The sequence below is a fragment of the Ursus americanus genome, chromosome 21 (genome assembly GCF_024610735.1).
Source record: "Ursus americanus isolate L20-20 chromosome 21, mUrsAme1.1.p, whole genome shotgun sequence".
Taxonomy (NCBI): Eukaryota; Metazoa; Chordata; class Mammalia; order Carnivora; family Ursidae; genus Ursus; species Ursus americanus.
The window spans coordinates 11,080,835-11,103,440 of record NC_142147.1 but is presented as its reverse complement, the minus strand read 5'-3'; the positions used below and the strand labels follow the sequence as shown (position 1 = coordinate 11,103,440).

The window sequence follows — 22,606 nt, the reverse complement described above, 5'->3', positions numbered from 1 at the left end:
TGATCTTTTTTTCCTACTAAAACTCTTTAAAATGTCCTTTGAGCAGAGGCCTCATTCCTTGCAAAATTATTCAGGTAAATAAGCCCTCTAACACAGCTCCCATCAGATGGACTAAGTACACAAGTTAGTTCTGTTCACAAGCTACCATGAACCTTCTACCTCCCTCGATCATCAGTCTAATACTGAATTAGCACTGGCCACTCCTCAAAACTCAGGGTGTAACTTTATTCTTTTTAGATCTCATTTTAATAGCAGGATTGACAAATAGGGAGATCTTTGGACATAGTTTATTTACAATTCTGAAAAATTACTGAGGTACTAAATTAGACTACTGAAATAAACAAGTTAGAAATTTCTGAATTTTAGTGCTTTTTGCTTCTTTGACCCAAACCAGGAAAGACAAATTTTATACCTACCTTCTTTGGAAGGAAGACGACAAACCCTCCGACACATAGACATGAACGCGTACAAATACTTCTCCAAGCTATCATCAGTTTTCTTATGCAGCCTAGCCATAGCTCTAAATTTTGTCCAATCAAACTGGCCTCTGTCAGGGTCAAATACCACTCCAAATGTAGACACAACTCTATAAAAGTCAGCTTCTTCTCTTCTCGTCCATCTGAGTCAGATTAAAGAAAAAGTCACATTGGTCACTAAAATAAATATTTATTAATGCTGAATATAATGACTATAATAAAATTTAAAACATTTCAAGTACCTAACACTTTAAAGGTTTAAATGCAGGACACTGCCTTGCAAATACATTTAAAAATGCTAGTTGAGGGGCACCTGGGTGGCTCAGTTGGTTAAGTGTATGGCTCTTGGATTAGGCTCAGGTCCTGATCTCATGGCTCGTGGGACTGAGCCCCGTGTTGGGCTCTGCGCCCAGCAGGAGTCTGCTTGGGTATTCTCTCCCTCTGCCCCTTTCCCACTCGTGCATGCATGTGCTCTCTCAAATAAATAAATAAGTCTTTTAAAAACATGTTAGCTGACTCATCTATCCAACCACGCTTCTTTTCCTAGACTATAATAGTTTTTTGCAAATCTACTCTCTAAGAAAACACGCAGGGGAGACAAGATTATGTAAGACACAATGACCCTACCTTTAGGGAAAAGATAAAACATTTCAAAGATATTTCTAGTATAAGGTAGTATGTTATAGTTGTATGCGTTATAGAAACTAAGAATTTTAGGAGAGCACAGAAGATGGAAGGACCACTTCAGACTTGAGTGATCAAGAAAGCATCACAGAAGTAAGCTGCATTTAAGATGAAACAAGGCAAAGATCAGCCAGGTAATTCTAGGAAGAGGGCATAGTATAAGCAAAGTAGGAAGTAATCTACATTTTGGGGGTATGATAAGCATTCCAGATTGACAAGGATATGGCTCATACCAGAGACAGAGACAGGGTTGGGGTCAGATTATGAAACATTCCATTTGCTTGGCTAAAACAGTCTCTGTTCAGTTGAAAGCTCCTAAGATACTTTAAGAGGGTAATATTATCCTCACACACCACAGATCTCCACAGTCTAATTTATGGACACTTTTTCCTGGTTAAGTTATGGAATTGTGTGAACAAGAAAGAATGTGTATGAGACCTTTGAAAAACATCAACAGGCCATTTTCAGCATAGCGCTACCTTAAGAAGATTAATATAATACTGATGTAAAAATAGCCTGGGAAACCAATCAAATCATATGAACCTTGCATCTGGGGGATGAAAGCAGGAATAGAATAGAAAGGATGGATTAAAAGATTGCACAGGACACACAGAAATGTGACATAGTGTCTACTCTCAAAGAATTTACAACTTAGAAGGACAAGACACAGAAAGGCAAAGATCAATGTCCTTACGACATCTTATATTAGTGTGACAATGCGAAGTTTATTTGGGTAAGTGCTATCTGAGTGCAGGAAACAATACTGTGAGCTGCACTGGTTGAGAAAAAAAATAGTAGAAGAGGTAGGATAGGTGTTGAGCTCTGAAGGAGGGGCTAGGTTTGGACTAAAGAGTGGGAAGAAGGGCGTCCCAGGTGATAGGAACAACATAAGCTAGGTATTGAGTCAAGAACACATAGGACACTATGGCTGCGGGAACAGTACTGGATAGAATTAGAAATGCATGCTGATGCTGAAACTGAAGAGACTCTTGAACCTAGGCTTAAGAACACACTTTATACCTGCAGTAAATAAGGAGGTATGGACTATCACGATAAAGCTAAACTTTAAGGACGATTAATCCAGATCTGACCGACCAAGGAAAAATGCACGTGGGAGGTTAAAGATGGCCCTGAATTCTCTGCCACTCTTCCCACGGAGAGGCACAATCTATTTCCCTCTCCTTTTAATCTTGGTTGGCCCTGTGACTGTTTTTTGACCCACAGAAGGTGGCAGAAGTGACACTTTGAAACCCTGAGGCTGGGCCTTAAGAAATTGAAGCTTCTTCTGCCTTTGCCACTGGGAATGCTCCCTCATAAACGCTGCCAGGGCCAACTGCCAGCCATGTGGGTGAAGCCACTTTCTCCCTTCCGGACATCTCACCACTCCCACCAACACCACGGGGAGCAGAAGAACCACCTGGTCAACCCATACAATCGTGAGAAATAAAAAACTGATGTTTAAGTCACCACATTTTGGGGTAGCGGTTATTATGCAATTATAGACAACTGAAACAGTACAGTTGCTGAGGTAGTATTTGAAGAAGATTATGTCTAGGACATCTAAAAATCTTAAGTTTCAGACTGACTAAATCTGGTTACAATGAATGTGCTACAAGTAATACAAAAGAACAATGCTGTATTTTCCAGAGAACATCCAAGGACCCAGGCTTAACACGGACGCCAGGTTATTGCAAAACACTGCTATTCTTTTCAACACAGTCTATCCTTTTCAAGAAGTTAAAACTTTTGGGAGGAGAGAAGCATGCCTGTCTTCTTAACAAGTTCTCTTACAAAAGGGTCTACCATTTTGTCCCTCTTTGATATCAGTTGTTCCAAGGGTTCATCCTTTATATAAAGCATAAACGGACTTGTCTTCCATACATTCTTACATTTCATAAATGTCATAATGTAAAAATAAGGTAGAATGAACTTTATTTCATGTAATTTAAATGTACCCTTTATTAATAATTTAATTCTTGAGTTTGCTTTGCAATTTCATTTTTTTAATAACTCACTGGTCATAAGCATGACAAAATAATGATTAAATATGAAGCATGGCTAGGAACTATAAAATGCAATTATTTTCGTTTGACCGTATTTGTTGTGTATATGTGTGTGAGTATATATTTATGCATGCGTATGCATGCATAAAACACTTTGCTTTGACCAACTTTTCTACCAATATATGTTTTTCACAAAGTGAGATCATCATACAGTAACAGCCTTCTGAACGAATAGCTACATTTATACAATTACACTAATATTAAAAATTTAGTGCTATTGTCTTACCTTTGCTGCCTTTCTATCTTGGCTGCCATTTTAGGATTGAGAGTGGCTTCTTCGTAAAGAGGCTGCATTACACTGGCGGGCACTGAGAAAGTAGGCTGTATCTGCTGGATTTGTCTGTTTTTATTAGTACGCTGATATGCAGTGATGAGACGCCTCAAACGTGTAGTTAAAGCTGATTGAGTTGGCCAATAAATTTTATCACCTTCCATCAGTTGACCATCTATATTTAAAGAAACTCATGTCAATAAAAAAACAAAACAAAACTGAAAAAAACCCCGCCCCCCAAAACTAAACAGATACTGAAATGAAACTCATAAAAACAGCAAAATTTCCTTACTTAAAATCTTTTTCTTTCAATCTGATTATGTGGAAAAAAACCCACACAAGCCAAACTTCTCATTATAAAAGAGTTTTCTTTTAACCACAGCTCTAAAAACATTACAATAAACTTAAAGAACAGCTCAAAGTAAGTAGGTCACAGTGGAATAAAGAACCGTAGTATCTACTGAACATCCGTTGCACAGAAAATACAACTCTTGCATTTCCAGGTCTAATAGATTTTTACCGGCTGGCAAATACTCAAATGCCTTAAACTTAAATGAATTAAAAGTCAAACTGAAATCCCTGAGAAGCTGAATACTGTAAACTCTTTTACTTAAAGCCTCCTATATTAAATCAATCTCAATTTATGTGAGAATCAAAACATTTTAAAGGTCATTAGTGAGGAACATATATTATAAAAAATTCCCTATGACAATGCTATCACTTTTAAGCTTTTATTCACCTAATAAAGTGCAGGATCTAGCTCTCTATTTCCAGGGTATAATCTTATAATTACATACACCATAATTAAGCGGTAATCATTCATGCTAAGCAAATATTACTCCTTCTTTCCTAGTCAAACTATGAAAGGATGAGGCCCTATTCCACTTGGGTGCCAGCTGGGAGTGAGTGTACTCTGGTGACAGCATGTTTCTATCTTGATAATCAGAAGGAAGTAGAAGCAAGACCCTGCAAAGAAAGGCTTTGCAAAAAAGGGGTGTGAGAAATGATGATTCCTAACACAGTTCCTAATACAGAACTAATAAGCTGTTGAATGGATTACTGAACCAACACTTTAATGATGAAATCTCATGCATAAGTTTAATAATCAAGCCACAGAATCATCAAAGCTTTGATTCCATAAAAGCTCAGTGAGTCACGGCATAAAGATTTGCAACTAAAAATATTGTTAAATTCCCAACTAGTATGTCCTATAATGATTACGATGGTCTTCAAAAAAATTTTCATACACATCTAAAATATCATAGAAGTGTAATAGTTTATTGATTTCATGGTATCATGAGAATGTGAATTTCCACGAAAACTAAGTAAAAAGAGAGAAATGCAATTTACCTCCATCTGCTATAACAAGATCTCCTGGTGAAGAAACATCATCCTTTTAAAATAAAACAGAAATTTGTCATAGGGTGATTGGTCAAGATACATTAAAGATGAAAAGGGAATCAAACTTTTTAAGAACTTTTTGCAATAGAATTTTTCATGATGAATTTAGCAAAAATAAAAATTTTAATATCTTGTTCTCAATTCCCACCCTTTTATACTTCTCTGTTGCCTTGTACACTTTAGGCCAGTTATTTTCCACTAAAATTTCCCCCTTCCATGATCACGCTTAGGACAAGTGCTTTTCTTCCACCCTTCCTCTAATTGCAAATATACCCTAGGTATTATCGGTAACAGGGTTTTTTTTGTTGTTGTTCTATATACCAACTCTCATAATTTATTCTTTCTCATATTTGATTATTAGACAACCTGCAAATCTTTTCTCTTCCAGCCTTGAACAGTTTGCTTGTGCTGCATATCTAGTTTTTATCTGTCAACAGAGCATCTCCAATCAGGTATTCCAACATTACAGTAAACATATTCATAACCTTGGTGGTTTTATTCCAATGACTATTTTCTGTTGTTGTTTTAGAAAAGCCTGAAGTTAGAATTATCATCATTCCTTTGTAAGTGGGTCTTTTTACTCTGGTTGCTTTTAACATCTGCTCTTTGTTTGGAGTATCTGCAATTTCACTAGGATGTTTTTTGGAGTGTATTTTGTTTATCCTGCCAAGATTCACTTTATTTCTTGAATCTCAAGATTCAGGTCTTTCATTAAGTCTGAAAACGTCTCAGCTGATAATCTCTTAGAACAGGTCTTCTCCCTTACACTCTCTAGTTGTTTCCTCTGGAATACCTATTAGACGTATGCCAGACATTATTATGCTATCCTCTTCATCTCTAAAGAGTTTTTCATATTGATTTATTGCCTCTCAGCCCTAAATTCATTGCCTCTCATACCTTTTACTGGCTCTAAGAAAATAGATCTGGGCTCTTTAAATGTTTTTTTGCCAGCCAGTATGATGTTAAGCTTTCTCAGTTGTGGCAGCCAGAGAGACACTGTAGGAGAAGGGTTTTACTTTTCCTCGCTATTGCCCTGTGTTGTTTGTCAGAGTACTGCTCTCCGAGGGTTCTCATTCTGTGCAGGATCTCCGTTCTCACTGCCACACCCAGGCCCGAACCCTCTCTAGTCCTCATACAGGCATCAATATCCAAGCCCCTTGGCCACCAAGACCAGCACACCTTACCTGACAGTCAATAGCGCCGTTTAGTCCTTTCCCATGCCCTTGTAAGTATTATAGAATCCCTCATCCCTTTTCACATCCTTTCCCCACTCCACAGAGTATTTTCACTCAACTCTGCTTCTTCCTTTTGACTTTCTATAAATAGGACACTTGGAACTATGTTTTAGCAGCTCAGAATTCCTCGAGGCTCTACCCTCATTTTCAACCCTTTATGTAGGTCTAGTTGCTGTGTACTTTCTGTGTTTACTTCTCACTCTGCTTGGGGTTTTATCCCCGCCACCGTGTTTCCTAGTTCCTAGCAGTGCAGCCTGTGGGCAAGCTCTATTTCATCCACCTGCCCACCCTGGCCTCCAGAGTGTCTAGAAGGGAGATCAGGCAGGTGCCTGTCAACCTAAGTGGATCACTAACTTAGCTAATCTTCTGAAGAACAGAATTACGTATAAGGAAAACATACAAGGGAAAAACACACAAAAGAAAATGCAAACAAAAGGAACCATGGACTAACCAGAAATGAGGATTTTAAAATAGGATCCAAAGCATACCTCTATATCATCTTTAAAGATAGCTGGGGCAGGTTTGTATTCTGGATCTTCCACGTCCCTGTTAAAATACCAACAGATGCTACAATTATTGTACTGGACTTAAAAATTTCTCCTGACAGGACAAATGGAATCTTGTTGGAAGGACTTTTTAGCATGTTTTCAGATTGAAATCTCTGTTTGTTAGCCTGTGGACCCCAAGTCACAGCACGAAGATGGTTATATGGCAAGTCAGAAGAAAGCTACTTCTGATTGACTCTTACTACCAAGTTTGCTTTTAAATGTGGTAATATTAACCTCAGCACAGTCTCTTTTGGTAAGAAAACAAAGATAGTAAAGACCTTATGACAGTTACCATGAAAAACATTCTATTTCTCTTCAATTGTAATATTCTTCGTCTTCTTCCCTCTATGCCCTTAGAATTGTACGGCTTTAATGGCCATGACTGTTAAGAATGGAAAAATGAAAGACTCACCACAAGGATGAGGATGGGGCAGGTGGAGTCTCTTCCTTGATCACACCAGTGGACAAATGCTAACTTATTAGAGTTTTGTTAACTCTTTTAGATTGTAAACTCCAATTCTCTTACTACTACATTATCTAACGATAAACATCACTGACAGAATATGCTGCTGTTGACAGAGATACATGGAGAAATCAAGGCTCTGAAGTGCACATACCCATCCATATAATCATTTGCCCTCTGTTCTGCAGCGACTGCTTTCTCATCAGGTTTTCCCACTCTTTCCAAGAAGCATAACGCTGGGTCTGCTCGGATAGTGTTATATTTTTCATAACCTGGAGGGATCACCGATTATGAAAGTAAAAAGGATAAAAAGAAAAAAGATGTATGAATATAAGCATGCTTCATATTTATTGTGGATGATGTTCCTGGACTAAAGGGACCATATATTAAAACAGTACAGGGTAAAATAGATTTTCTAGAAATTATCACAAATATTGCATGGTCTGGCATAGGTATATTTAAAAGTTTAGATTAAATTTATCACTTAAAATGAGAAAGAGGAAAACTGATCATACACAACACACTTTACACAAGAACTTTTCCTGAGGGGAAGTTAGTGAGATTTCTGTCTGGGAGGGGCAGGTCACGTATGCCACCCCTTTCATGAAGAAGTATAGTGACTGACAGACATAATGTGGTAGTTTGTGCTTTACATGATACGTATAATAACATCAGTGTTACTGGAATGAAGCTATAGGTGGAAATCGTTAAACCGAGAACTAGTTGAATTACATTACACACAGAAGACGATTCTACCTACCTTCCTCCTCACTTACCATGTTTAAAAACTCCAATAAGAAGTGACTTATCAGCATCGAAATCCCACCATTCAGCAGGAACTTCTGAGTGGTCTGGTTCTGGGACCCAAACATCAATGTCACTTAAAAAAAAAAAAATCGCAATATAGCTCTATGAATTATTAAAAACAAGTCAAAGAGGAGGCAAACTTTACCTAGCTTGTAAAAAGCATTATGGTTTTTAAGACAAAGACGTTATGATTTTATTTCATTGATTTTTTATTTTCCACAATTACCACCAGTTAAAATTATAAAATTGTACAAGATCAATGAAGTTACTAAAAAACGAACTAATGTCCTTATGCTCAACAGAAGACATTTTTCAACAGGTTTACTTTACTCTTAAGGAATCATATTCTTTCCACTGATTTCCTTTAGATATAAACAAAGCATTTTATGGGAGAGTAGAGCCTTACGTCAGCAAACAACTTGACAAAATCAGCTGGTTCAAACATTTCATTTTGTATATGAAGAGACTGGGGCCCCAGAAGGGCAAATTAATTGCTTTAGGCTGCAAAACAAGTCATATTTTTTCTAGACTGCTACTGGTTAGAAAATGCCACTGACAAATTAAGCATTGCTTACAAGCGAAGGAAAACGGCAAGTTTTTGATTCATAATTTGACTAAAACACTCAAAGTGCTATTTTTATGCTGTATATAAATACCATGCCTAAAAATGACAATATGATAAAGTACTTAAACTATAATAAATCCATGATTCTTTGGTAATTTGGCTGTTTTCATGAGTATGAAACAACTACTAAAGAGCATTTATAATTCTGCAAACATAACTTTGTTTGCTTATCATTTGAAATTATTATTTTCCCAGAAACCTTTTATAAGTAACACAACACCGCTAAAAATGAAAATATGCCATGCATAGAAGGACTGAAATGTTTACTTCTTTACATAGTGATTCAAGCACTGTCTCCCTTAGCCTAGCATATAGCTAACATCTGACAATCAGCAAATGAATATCATTAATTTTTACACTTACACACACACACACACACACACACACACACACACACACACACATTCTTATATTTTATTCAACAAAGAAGGTAGAAGGGTGCCTGGGTGGCTCAGTCAGTTAAGCATCTGACTCTTGATTTTGGCTCAGGTCATGATCTCAGGGTCACGGGATCAAGTCCCATGTGGGGCTCTGTGCTCAATAGGGAGTCTGCTTTTCTCCTTCTCCCTCTGCCCCTTCCCCTTCCCCCATCAAATAAATAAACACATCCTTTTTTTTTTTTTTTAAGTTTTATCTATTTATTTGAGAAAGAAAGAGCAAGCAGGTGGAGGGGCAGAGGGACAGAGACAAGCAGAATCTGTGCTGAGCAGGGAGCCTGATGAGGGGCTGGTTCCCAGGACCCTGAGATCACGACCTGAGCCAACAGCAGATACTTAACCGAGCCACATAGTCACCCCAATAAATAAATCTTAAAAAAAAAAAAGAGATTGGACAGGCTAAATTACCTTGGGAAATCAAATTTTCTAGTTGAGAATTTCCCTATTTGGTATTCGTGAATCACCAACTTTCAAAGAATGAGAGATATAATAAAACATAACAAAAATTAAGTAGAATTTCATCTCCTTGTCTTAGCACCAAAATTTCGTTAGTCAATAAACAAAGGCCTGTTGTTTCGAAAAAATGGGAAGTTTCCTACTTACAATTAAGTTGTGTAGCAAAAATTCATTTGTAAGTTCACTGTCTTTGGGAACTCAAAATAACTTTTCATATAGAAATAAACTGATAAATGGTCAATATGTTCCTGAGCTAGTCCACAAGAACCTGATTTTAGCTACTAATATAGTAGAAATAAAGGACAATGGCAATGAAAACAAAAGACTTACAAGTCTTGTAAGTAAATAAAACACGAAATACAGATAGGAAATTACTTTTTATTTTTCTTAAGTGTTTGCCAGCAGAAAAAGTTTTTAACCCAAGAAATATGGAGAAAAGCATGGAGACATTTCTCTAGATTCTTGAAGAAAATTTTCTGCACTTAAATGAACATCTTACTACCTTTAATTTTTCTTAAAAACAAAAGGGTTGCAATCACAGTATTTTCTAGCTTACTGTAGGAAAATAGAGAAAGAGTGATTTTCCTGTGATACAATGAAAGCTGAAAAAATGATGAGGAAAAATACAGTTAAAGAAGATATTTACTTTTGATTGATTTTTTTGACCAGGACTAAAGTAAGCATAAGAACCGAAAGATGAAGGCTAGAGAAAACAAAGTGGGTCAGGTAGTTCCCCTCACCAACCATCAGGTGGCACTCTAAGCTCAATACACTGTGATGATCACCAGCGGTGGAAAGATTTCCTCCTTGTGAAGAGCATATACCTTACCCAGTGTTCCAGTGAAGTACCAAATGCATGTTAAGCGTTTGTTAACTGCTAGGGAAAGGAATACAATAAGGCGCATGTGCTCCTGTTGTTGATTTCTGTTTTTAAAGATTCAGTTCATGTGCTGTCTTTTGCATAACGCTGCCTTTAACTTCCCCAGGCTAGATCATTCATTCAAAATACATTTAAACCGCACTCATTATGTGCCAATAACAGCAATAATAAGGCAGACACTCCCTGCCCTTGTGAAGAGGTACCTGTAATACTGCGTGGTGAACACTGTAACAGGGGACCTTGGATACGTCCCTGACCTGGACTTCAGAGGCCAGGAAAGGCTGAGTTGATGCCAGCTGCACAGTGTCAGGGGGGTGAACAGAGGCAAGGGGGAAAGCAAATGTTCCAGCAAGACTGCAAAGGCCTGGAGTATAGTATAGAAACAAAAACTGACACCGCAGAAAAGATGACAGTATCCAAGAAAAGGAGGTGACAAGAAGAGAGCACCTACGAGAAGACATTTAAGAGATAGACTGAAGAGGAGCCCGCAAAGCAGCGAGCAGAAAGCTAAAAAGAACCTCTGCAGGCGAATGCTGTTACAGAAGCATTTTAAGAAGAAGGAAGTGGTCAGTAAAGGTGAAGCAGGACAGGGGCACCTGGGTGCCTCAGTCAGCTGTGCATCTGAACGTTGGTTTCAGCTTGGGCTGTGGGATTGAGCCCCATGTTGGGCTCCATGCTCGGGGGGGGGGGGGGAGTCTGCTTGATGGTCTCTCCCTTTGTCCCTCCCCACCACGCTCAAATAAATAAATACATCTTTTAAAAAAAGGTAAAATAAGACAAACACTATGATATATCCATGGGTTTAGCAGGAAGCATATAGGTGAGGAACTTCTTGGAGTAGGTGATGGAGTGAGGGGCATTGGCTGAACTGCAGTGGGGAGCACATCATCAATGGGAGAGGAGAAAAAGGAGACACAGATACAGAAGTCTGGCTGTGAAATCAAGGAGAATAATCATATGATACTGTGAAGAGATGCTGGGTCCAAAAGTGGTGTGTGTGTGTGTGTGTGTGTGTGTGTGTGTGTGTGTATGTCTGTGTCTATGCTGAGGGAGATGTCAACGTGTGAAAATCCAAATGAGAAGCCAGAGAGGGGGAGATTAATGAAAAAGGAAAATATAGGGATAATTCACAGAACGTAGTTTCTGGGAAATCACAAGTGGATAGGCTCCCATCAGGCCAAGGGAAAAGAGGAGTCACTTAGCCAAAAAAATTTATTGGGTGTTACCACAACCCAGATTCAAGATGCTGTGAAAAGAAAGATCAATAAGACAACATATTTAACCTTCAAGCAGCTTAAACTGTAATGAGAAGAGAAAGACATAGAAATAAATATAACTTGAATAGGCATCATGAATGAGATAAAATAAGGTCAAGCAGTAGTGACTAGGGGAGGGAGGCTGGGGAAGGCCTTTGTGAGGAGGTAAAACTTGAATCCAGGCCTGAATTATCTAAAGAGACAGTTCTGTGGAAGACGAGGTGCAAGAGCGTACCAGGGGGCAGAGCACAGAACGAGCCCGACACGCTGGAGAGACAGAAACACCAGTGTGGCTGCAGCACCGTGGGTGAGGGACAGAATGGAGGAAGAGGACACAAGTTATGTAGGGCCATAGGGAGTACGGATTTTATTCTAAGAGAAATGAGAAAAACCCAGAAGATTTGAAGGAGAGGGGCACCATGGCCTGATTTTTGCTTCAGAAAGATCACTCTGGCTGCTGTGTGAAGGTCAGCCTATAGACAGGAGGCAGAGAGACCCAATTAGGAGGCCACGGCAAAAGTCTAAACATGGCGTAATGGTGGCTTGCACTAGAGATCTGGCAGAGGATGTGGTGACAAGTGCTCAGATTCGAGCGTACACAGTACTCTGTGGAGCTCACAGATGCTCCTGAGGGACGTAAGGGGAAGGCAGCAATCAAGAATGGTGCCCGAGCACCTGGGCGGTCCACTTAGCAGGATGGAGAAGGCATGTGTGTGGGAAGGTGGGAGGAAAAGGGTTGGAGGCAGAAGATTGGAGAGCCAGGGAAACATGAAGATGTCAGGTGGAAATATTAGGAGGCAGCTCTCTCAGGTCAGAGCTCTGGGATGAACATGTAAGTTTGAGAGTCATCTGTTTCTTATTGGATTTGGTCTGATGAGACTAAAGGACAGTACAGCCGAGAAAGAGAGCTGAGGGCAGAGCTCCTGGCCAATCCAATGTAAGACCTAGGAAAATGAAGAGGAAAGACCAGTGAGGAAAAAGGACAACAGGTGGGTAAGGCTGCATGAATACCTACAGAAGACAGCATTTCAAAAAAGAAAAAAAGGTAAAAGAAAAAGAAAAAAAAGAACATAGCATTTCACGAAGGGAGAAGTAGAATAAGGAGCTGAGAGATCAGGGCATCAGATGGATCATATGTGGACGTAAAAGTCAGTGTCCATAAAACCTCTTCCGCTGGAATAAAGAGAGAAGAAGAAAAGAATGAGGACAGAAAGGGTTAAGTTTTAGATTTGGTGGTGGACGCTTACTCCTACTGCTGCTGTTGTTGTTATTACTATTATTATCACTATTATTATAGCTTTTAGTGACACAGTCAAATATTGAGACGAATGGAGGAAAGGCAATGAAATGGCAAAGGTGAATTCTCTACATTTGATGGAATTTTCTTCTTGTGAACTTCACTGAATAAGGCGCCACTTACTGTACAATTTTCTGGTCCTATAACTCTTGCCTCATCATGTTACTGAAAATATCAACAGGTTATTTAACCTACCTTGCATCAACTCCATCAAATACTTTTTGACACTCGTTTCCAATGACTTCTTGCTTTAGATAATACAGCATTCTTACACGAAGCAAAACCCTAAAAATGAGGGAAAAGAAATCAAAAGACACAAAGGTGTTAATCATTAAAGAAAATTCATCCATGAGGTTAAAATTGGAAAATAATTTGCATATAGAATTTTTATAATTAAATAATAATTACTTCTGATTAAATAAATCTCATTACTACCATATATAGTAAAATAGGTTTCTCCAAAATCTTCACAATCATCATAATTTAATATCCAAGTAAGATATAATGAGATCACTTGGAGGCCAGTTTTATTTCTCTCTCTGTTGATGAAAACAGTGACACAAGAGGTACCATGATTTGCTGAAGGATACCCTGTAAGATTAAGATTAGGATTGGTCCTAGACCATACTGTCTCTGTACTCAAAATCAGCATGCTTTAAGATTTTTAATAAATTCAGAAATATAAACTTTTAATGAGTTGTGTTAAAAATTCCCTACTACCTACTTATTACAGTGGTGTTTTATATGTTTTTTGTATCCTTCATCTTGAAGTAGCTGCTCAGGATTGTATTTTCGAAGCCATTCTGCTTTCTGTATATCAAATGAGCTTGTTTGAGTCTTTACTTTCTTTCCTTTTCGACCCCTGGGTACAGGGGCTGATAGACCTGTTAAAATGAGAAGGACACATGAAATCAAGGATGATCTGTATAAAGTTTTGCAATTTGAAACATTTTTTCAATACAAGAAATTTCTGGAGACTTTCAGAGGTCTGTGCAGGCTATACAGAGATCTTTAAAATATTAATGGTAACAATACTGACCCAACTGCAAGGTAAGTCAATACGATGATTGTATATTCATATTAACAGTACCCGCCCCACAAGTACTCAACAATTCTGTATCTGAAATTAATCACCCTGACTTACTTTTTGTTTCAAAACACATTATTTTTTTCCAAATGTAAAAACCTAAAGCTCAGATCTGCCCCTTTGCTTTACGTTTAGCTTCCCTAGTTACAAAACAGTAAGTTTTGGCCTCTTGATTTGCAAAACTGGATTAGGTTTAGTCATTGTGGGTTCTTGGTTAAGAGAGCTAAATTCATTTTATTTTTGTGATATATTTCTTTGTGAAATGTTTTTTTTTCTGCAAGATTTTAAGTAATCTCTGCACCCAATACGGGGCTTGAATTTACAATCCCAAGATCAAGAGCTGCATGCTCCACTGACTAAGCCAGTCAGGTGCCCCTGAAATATATATATTTTTTCAAAGATTTATTTATTTGAGAGAGAGAGAGAGTACAAGCATAAGTGGGGGAGAGAACCCTCAAGCAGACTTCCCGCTGAGCATGGAGTCCAACATGGGGGTGGATTTCATGACCCATGAGATCATGACCTGAGCTCACACCAAGAGTCAGACGGTTAACCGACTCAGCCACCCAGGCACCCCTGAAAATTTTTCAAAAATACAAAGAAGTATTCCTACTTTTAATCTTAACATATTCCATATCTGGTCAGTTTTTCATTAAAGGAAATTAGTATGCATAGCTGAAGTCCAATTCAATCCTTCCTTCCCAGAGATAATCACTACCCTGATGTCATACCATGCCTGTTTGTACTCGTAGGCTGGAGAAATATTTAGTAATTAAGTTTTCAGATATTATATAACACAGGCAATTCTGCAACTTATTGATGTGTGTTTTTTTTTTGAGATTTATACTTGCTAACTCATGAGGCTCTAATATATCTATTTTCCTGCCATGTAAAAATCTACTATGACTATCATTGAATGTATACCACTGCTTACCTATGAATCTTCAGTGATGCTAGAGTTGTTTCACTTGCAATTTTTAACAATTACTAAAAATACAGTTTTGATTCCTTTAAATTCTTATCTCATGCGTCTTGTCTTTGCTGTACTCTACCAGCTAGGAGTTTCACGACAATGGTAAATAGAAGCTTGATGTGGACTTGTCCATTTCTTCTTAAAATTTTGGCAATTTTGCATTTCTATTTTGAGATTGTTTAGTTTAGTGTATAAAGTTTATACTTGTTATTTCTTTTTTGGGGGGTAGGGGCAGCCAGGCACCCCTTGTTATAGCTTTTTTTAAGGATCAGGCATTTTTATTATTATTGTGCAGGCTCTTTTGATACTAATTAATGCCTTCCACCTTAAATTGTACTTTGTTCTATGTTACTACTAATACTGTTCTATATTCCAGTCCTCTTCACTCTTTCTTTTTTTTTTTAAAGATTTTATTTATTTATTTAACAGAGATAGAGACAGCCAGTGAGAGAGGGAACACAAGCAGGGGGAGTGGGAGAGGAAGAAGCAGGCTCATAGTGGAGGAGCCTGATGTGGGGCTCGATCCCAGAACGCCGGGATCACGCCCTGAGCCGAAGGCAGACGCTTAACCGCTGTGCCACCCAGGCGCCCCCAGTCCTCTTCACTCTTAAGCAGGCCCCACACACAGCGCTGAGCCCAATGCAGGGCTTGATCTCATGACCCCAAGATCATGACCCGAGCCGAAACCAAGAGCGAGACGCTTAATGGGCTAAATCACCCAGGCACCCCTAGAGAATAAACTTTCTGTCATTCTTCATTCTGGCTACACAGAGTTCAGGAGGGTGTCTGGCAATCTGAACTCTCTTTAAACAACTCCTAGTCCTAATCTCTGTCCTTACGCCTACTTCCAGAGGTTTCTGATGTGTCACAAACTGAAGCCTTTGGTAATCTGTGAAGCACATTGGTTGGCTGTCGCCTTTTCCTACTGCTGACCTGAGATTTAGCTCTCTCTGATTGAGTTAGTAGCCACTCATCTATTTTCTTCCAAAATTGCTATTTCCTCTTCCACTCTCTCTCTTCTTTTGAGGGTTTATGCCTATTTATTTTTTAATCATGGAATTAAGTACATTCAAAAATAGATGGAATAATATGATGGGTCACTATGTTCCATCATCCAACTTTCATAATTACCAGCTCGTGGCAATTTTGTTTCATCCATACCCTGTTCACTCCCCAACCTTCCATATTATTTTGAAGTAAATCTAAGACATCACTCATTTCGTTAATAAATATCTGAGTATCTCTTAGTGATAGTACATGGCCTCCTTTTAAAAAATACCATTATCGGTCCTAGGAAATGCAATACTTCCTTAATATTTGATATTCAAATTTACTATTATCTAATAAAGATAATAAAAAAAATCCCCTGGGTTGTTTATTTTGGTCAGGATCCAAATCAGGCCCCCACACTGCAGCTGGGTGAGGACTCTCAAATCTTTTAGGTTATAGTAGGGTTTTCAATCTCAACACTACTGTTATTTTGAGCTGCATCATTCTTCATTGTGGGGAGCTGTCCATGCCCTCCTGGCCTCTACCTCCTAGATGCTAGTAACATGCTCAAAGCAGTGACAACCCTGAATGGTGGCAGGACTGGGTGCAAAATCATGCCTGGTTGAGAATCACTGGTTTACAGAGAGCCTCTCTATCCACCCCCCTTTTGTTTGTTGAAGAAACTAGGACTTCTGCCTGTAGAACTGATCAAGCGTAATGCCTTAATTATTTTTTCTTTACTGACATGTAAAGGAAGAGTGATATATTTGTGTCAATCTTCCATCTTTATCAGCAGTCCACTCTTCACATTACTAATTTCATTGCCCCCTAATGAGATGGCCTCCAGTGACCAGCCTAATCCAAAATAGGTGCTTTCTGGTCTTCTCCATCTCAGCACTTACTTATTTCACAATACTTATCACATTCTGTAATTATTTATCTACTTTCTTATTATGTCTGTCTACCTGGCTGGAATGGAAAGTTCCTGAGCTCAGGGATCTTGTTTCTTCTTCTCTTCTCAGTACCTTGCACAAGAAGCACACAGTAGGCCCTATAGCAGGTATTTGTTGATTAAACAGAATAAAACTGTAACACAAATTTGAGGGCGTAGCAATCTTTTTTTTATCTTTACAGAAAATTCAATTACTTTATGCTATGAAAGAATTACTTTATGCAGAAAAGAACATTCTATTAGAAAGGATGTAGAGAAAAAGGTACTTATATATATCTCTGACAGAACTGTAAATTGGTATACCCATATCTGGTGGCAAATTAAAGTACTGATGAAAACTTAAAATGTGCATCAATATTTCCCAACTTTAATATACATACTAATTGCGAAGGAACTTGTTAAAAAGTAGATTCTGATTCAGTAAGTCTGATGCCTAAGATTCTGTATTTCTTTTTTTTTTTTTTTTAAGATTTTATTTATGTATTTGACAGACATAGAGACAGCCAGCGAGAGAGGGAACACAAGCAGGGGGAGTGGGAGAGGAAGAAGCAGGCTCATAGCAGAGGAGCCTGATGCGGGGCTCGATCCCATAACACCAGGATCACGCCTTGAGCCGAAGGCAGATGCTTAACCGCTGTGCCACCCAGGCGCCCCAAGATTCTGTATTTCTAAGAAGCTCCCAGGAGATGCTGTTATTATTAACAGATTACATTTTAGGTACTAAGGATGGAGAGATGCTACATCTCAGCAATTCCATTTCTTGGTATCTATTTTAGCGAAAGATTTATTCACATGCAGAAGGAAAAATGTAGGAGGTTCTTCACTGAAATTTGTTTTTCAATTGTCTAAAAACTGGAAATGTCCTAAGCGCCCATCATTAAAGCAGATGCTAAATAAACTACGGAATATCCACACTATGAACTACTAAAAAGGAGTTTTAAAATGAGATAGATCTACTTGATTACAGATGAGAAGACTGCTGAGACAACAATCTGCAAACTGATACGTATCTGATTAACAACCCAACTGCACGTAAAGTGTAAAACCCAACCAAACCGAGCAGCTGGTATTTTCTAATTCGGAACTTGAGTTGAGGCTGAAGTTTAAGGGTTCTTTAATGTTACCTATAGTGCTTCCATTCTTTATAGAGTACTATGGTAGGTGCTACCTTTATAACTAAAAATAAATTTAAAAAGAAGAATCTTCTTACCTAGATGATTCTGTAGCTCTCGTGTCTGCCCATCTTCAGTTGGAGTAATGAGATCCCATATGAAGCCTTTAATTTTCTCATCTCCTCGGTAGTGAACAAGGCAATATGCTAAGAGGGCTCGGCAAATTATTTCTACATCATGCTCGTTCAGCTGTCTCTTAAAACGACCGTGAGACAGAATCTCTCTCCACCGGCCCCATCTGGTTAAAAAGGTATATTTATATTAATATTGAGTCAAGTCCAGAGAAAAACAGAATTCATAAACAAAATCCTTGAAAACTGCAAAAAACACATGTTGTCATTAACAGGATTTACCTAATAAAGTCCCCCTGCCAACCAACCCCCCCCCCCCGCCCCACCCGGTGAGTAAAAATGCAGAGCCATGGTAGAGTGACTTTGAGTGATCTTATTCAATAATGGATAAAAAGACTATACATTTTATATTACTAAATATGCAAATCTCAGGACAAGGAATTTGACTTCAGTGATACATTTATAATTTACAACTTAAGGATATTCCATTATTCTAATAAATATACATTAAACATAATAAATTTAGGGTACTTTAAGCAGATTTTATTGATTCTAACAAGATAAAAACCAATACAGTAGAATATAGTGTATGTTTTCTGTAACTTTATATAGCAGACTACTAACAAGAAACATTAAAAATCGTATTTTACCCATAAACGAGAAGATTTTTCTCTACTCTAAAGCATTCAGTTCTTCCATAGCCATTGGAACGGTCACAGGGTCTCCGGAGTTTGGGCTTTTCATCTCCTTCACTTTCGGCTTCAGATAATTCAGCCAATTCATCTTTTGTTGCGCTAAAGGGTCTTGTTTGCTTCCTAATTCTTGGAGTGTCAATAACCAAGCTGTTCTGTAAAATTTAACAGCTATTACTTGAAGGCCATTTTACTATTTTGCTTACAACAGTGTTTTTACATTTTCACCTTTCAAATGGTACAGAGAATAGAATAATTATAAAAAGCCAGAAAACAGAAATTACTAATAATTCATCAACCTATCAAATCAACATAAAATTTTTTATATTCCTTTAAAATCATTATTATCATACACATATAATATTGTGACATTACAGTCATAGGATGAAAAGAATTTGGTATCTGGCTTTATTATTAATATGAGTTATTGTATTATGCTTCTACAATAGCCATAAAATGTATTACTAAATTACATTTATGCATATTAATTTTCTTTAATTCATAGTTTAAACTGTTTTCAATTTTTAAAATAAATAATGCTCAAATAAATATTTGTAATCTAAGTTTATCCCAAAGATAAATCCCAAAAAGGGGAAATATCCAGTAATGATCTGGTCAAAGGATACAAATATTTCATAGATACAGAAACATGCTTTAGTCTTCTCCAAAAGAGTTTTATTAAAATACAAAAAGCAAGGTAGTAAGTGCATGAACCTCACCACGTTCATTCAGTTTAATTCATTCAAAACAACTTTTAAGTTGACATGCTTTTGACCTTTAATGAAAAATTTCTAAGTTAGGAAGATATACTTTGAGAATATGTAAAAAGTCTGTTTCTCCTGCAGTCTCATCCACTAATTTTAGAATTCATCAATGGATCTTGTCTGCTACAGTTATGGCTGTGGTAAGTCAATAGTAAGATTTTTCTATCTCTTATTCCTTCTGTTTTTGTTAATTGGCCTTCTTAAGTAAGAAAGAGTTGTCCCCTTGCCCTGCCCCAGCTTCTTTAAAACAAAAAAAACCCTAACTGTATTTTTTGAGTAAATTTTCAAACATCTTTTGCCCACAATCTTTTGAGATTTTGATGTTTCCTTTTTTTTTCTATTTTTAAAAGATTTATTTATTTGAGAGAGAGCAAGCAAGCAAGCAAGCAGGAAAGGGGCAGAGGGAGAGAGACAATCTCAAGCAGATTCCCTGCTGAGTGCAGAGCCCAATGCTGGACTTGATCCCAGGTCCCTGAGATCATGACCTGAGCCGAAGGCAGATGCTTAACTGACTGAGCTGAGTCACCCAGGTACCCTGCTTTCAAAAACTTTTTTAGAAATTCATCACAAACTGGAGTTTACTTGGTACAGAGTGTATCATTGTAATGTCCCCCCAATACTAACTCAAAGTCCTAATCATGATTATTAAATAATTCTTCTTCTAATACTATTTCTTTCTCTCTCTCTCTTTTTTTTTTTTTTTTTAAGATTTTATTTATTTAGGGGCTCCTGGGTGGCACAGCTGTTAAGCGGCTGCCTTCGGCTCAGGGCGTGATCCCGGAGTTCTGGGATCGAGCCCCATGTCAGGCTCCCAGTGGAGCAGGGAGCATGACGCAGGGCTTGACCCCAGGACCGCAGGATCACGTCCTGAGCCGAAGGCAGATGCTTAATGACTGAGCCACCCAGGGGGCCCTCTAATACTATTTCTTTATTAAACCTTATAATTTGATCTTTTTCTGTTCTTATTTTATTCTTTGCTCTTTACATCTTTTTCTCAGTATCATGTTGTTTTAATTATGGTTCCTTTATAATATTTTAACATGTTTTAACATGTGGTAAACAACACTAGTCTGTCTTCTCTGTACTTCATTTTCAGAAAAACTTTAAATTTTTTTGTGAGATATAAATAAGAAAATGTAATTGTGTAAGTATTAAATGAATATGTGCTTATGTAAGTTTATTTCTAAAGTGCTTAACTCATCAGGGTAATCTTCAAGGCCCGATGATATGACTCATACCTATGGTCTGTGACACTGCCCATCCCCTCCTCATTAACTGCCTACATTCTGCCATAACGTCACTTCTATTTCTGGAATACACGGAGCTTATTTCCACCAATGGCTCACTGCCATCCCCTGTACCTTGAAAGATTTTCCTCGTGTCTTTACATTGTTGGCTCTTTCTGGTCATTCAGTCTCAGCCCAACTGTCCCCTCAGTGACCTCCCCTACCCACCTGATTTCATGCTGTCTCCACACCTCCTAGCATTCTCTACCATCTGACTATTCTATTTTCTTCCCACTCTGAAATTATGTTATGTATGTGTTTACTTCTGTCTCACCCACCAGAATTCATAAGCTCTATAAAAGCAGTGGTTGATTTGTCTTGAGCACGTGAGCCCTATTGTGAGAAAGATGCCTGACTCACAGGGTGCTCTAGTTGGACTACTGCATAAATGCATAGGCGTGTCTGTGGATCCCCAATATATCCTTCTGAAAAATCATAAATATACTCTAAGCACTGTTCTGTATCTCCCTCTCTTTTTAAATTTGACTGTTTTGGAGGTCTTTCTAGGTCAGTAGTACATAGGGATATACATGATTATTTTTACTTACTGCATTAGACAGTAATGGATGTATCAATCCTCTATCATAAGAGATTTAATTAGTTTACAAGTTTCTTCTAAAACAAGAAATGTGGCAACAAGCATCACTGTACTATATTATCACTGTACATGTGTGACTATTGCTATAAGACAGGTTCCTAAAAGTGCATTTAATATTCTTGACAATTCATTTTTCCAGGGGAACTTTAGATATTATCTGGTTAAATGAAAGTATTGTTAACATTTTGATTTGGGTTGCATTTCTATGCTTATAAATTCTTAAAATGGTTAAAATATGAGGTTTTCAATTTCCAACTAAGAAATCTTCCAATAAAATTTGATAATTCACTTCACTGAAATCATACACATCTGTCAGTAGGTATACTCCTAAATGTTTTATATCTTTTTTTTCTACTGTGAATAGATGTTTTCTTCCATTATATTTTTCTACTTCTGTTAGGACTTAGTACTTAGTATTTAGGAAGGTTATATGGCATATTTACCTTTCATCCAGTTAATTCATTAAACTCATTTATTAATTTTAATATGGCTTCATGATTCCATTGCTTTTTTAGGCATATAAACATGCCATAAACAATGATGTTTTATAAATATCTTTTCAAATTTACTTATTTGTTTCATATAGAATTACTTATATTTCTGAAATGTATTAAATAGTAATGATTATATATGCAGTGGTGTTATTTCTCACTGTAAAGTTTTACATTCTAAAAGGCTATCCGTTAAAATAGATCCCATGCATCAATGCTTTATTAAAATTCTTTTTATCATTTAGCTGTTATCTTGATAATGGATACGTTTCACAAACATTGATTCCTATACAATTATTAGACAGGGATCTTATGAAGTAAACAGTTATGTTATTATCAGTCCTAAAAACTGTATTTTAGCTTTTTGGACCTTTCTTAACTCTAAGGGAAGCTATAAAAGAAACAATTTAAAAATGCCACTTTCTTGACTGCTTTTTTTTTTTTTTCTCCTTTTATATCTGGATTATCATTAACAGGAGCAGACTCCAAGAAAACAAAGTTAAAGAGCAAAACCAAAGTAACTGATGATTTGAAGACATTTTAAAAACTGAAAAACACTGTAATTTTAAGAATATAAATATCCAAACTTAAACTTTCCCTGTGTTACCACCGATCATGGCAGATATCAGAG

The 22,606-nt window shown here is 37.5% G+C and overlaps 1 protein-coding gene across 13 annotated transcripts in view; it reads right to left on the bottom strand.

Moving 5' to 3' along the window:
* The window catches only part of CHD9 (chromodomain helicase DNA binding protein 9), a 213,222-nt gene that overhangs the window by 26,436 nt on the left and 164,180 nt on the right, over positions 1 to 22,606 (bottom strand). For all 13 annotated transcript variants that reach the window (XM_045806780.2, XM_045806778.2, XM_045806783.2 and 10 more), the window contains 10 exons: positions 18,795 to 18,991; positions 18,112 to 18,311; positions 13,624 to 13,783; positions 13,095 to 13,184; positions 7,918 to 8,021; positions 7,296 to 7,413; positions 6,619 to 6,676; positions 4,845 to 4,887; positions 3,450 to 3,669; positions 417 to 619 (listed from right to left, as the gene is read on the bottom strand). In XM_045806780.2, the coding sequence (XP_045662736.1) occupies positions 417 to 619; positions 3,450 to 3,669; positions 4,845 to 4,887; positions 6,619 to 6,676; positions 7,296 to 7,413; positions 7,918 to 8,021; positions 13,095 to 13,184; positions 13,624 to 13,783; positions 18,112 to 18,311; positions 18,795 to 18,991 (1,393 nt within the window). The remainder of the gene's footprint in view (positions 1 to 416; positions 620 to 3,449; positions 3,670 to 4,844; positions 4,888 to 6,618; positions 6,677 to 7,295; positions 7,414 to 7,917; positions 8,022 to 13,094; positions 13,185 to 13,623; positions 13,784 to 18,111; positions 18,312 to 18,794; positions 18,992 to 22,606) is intronic.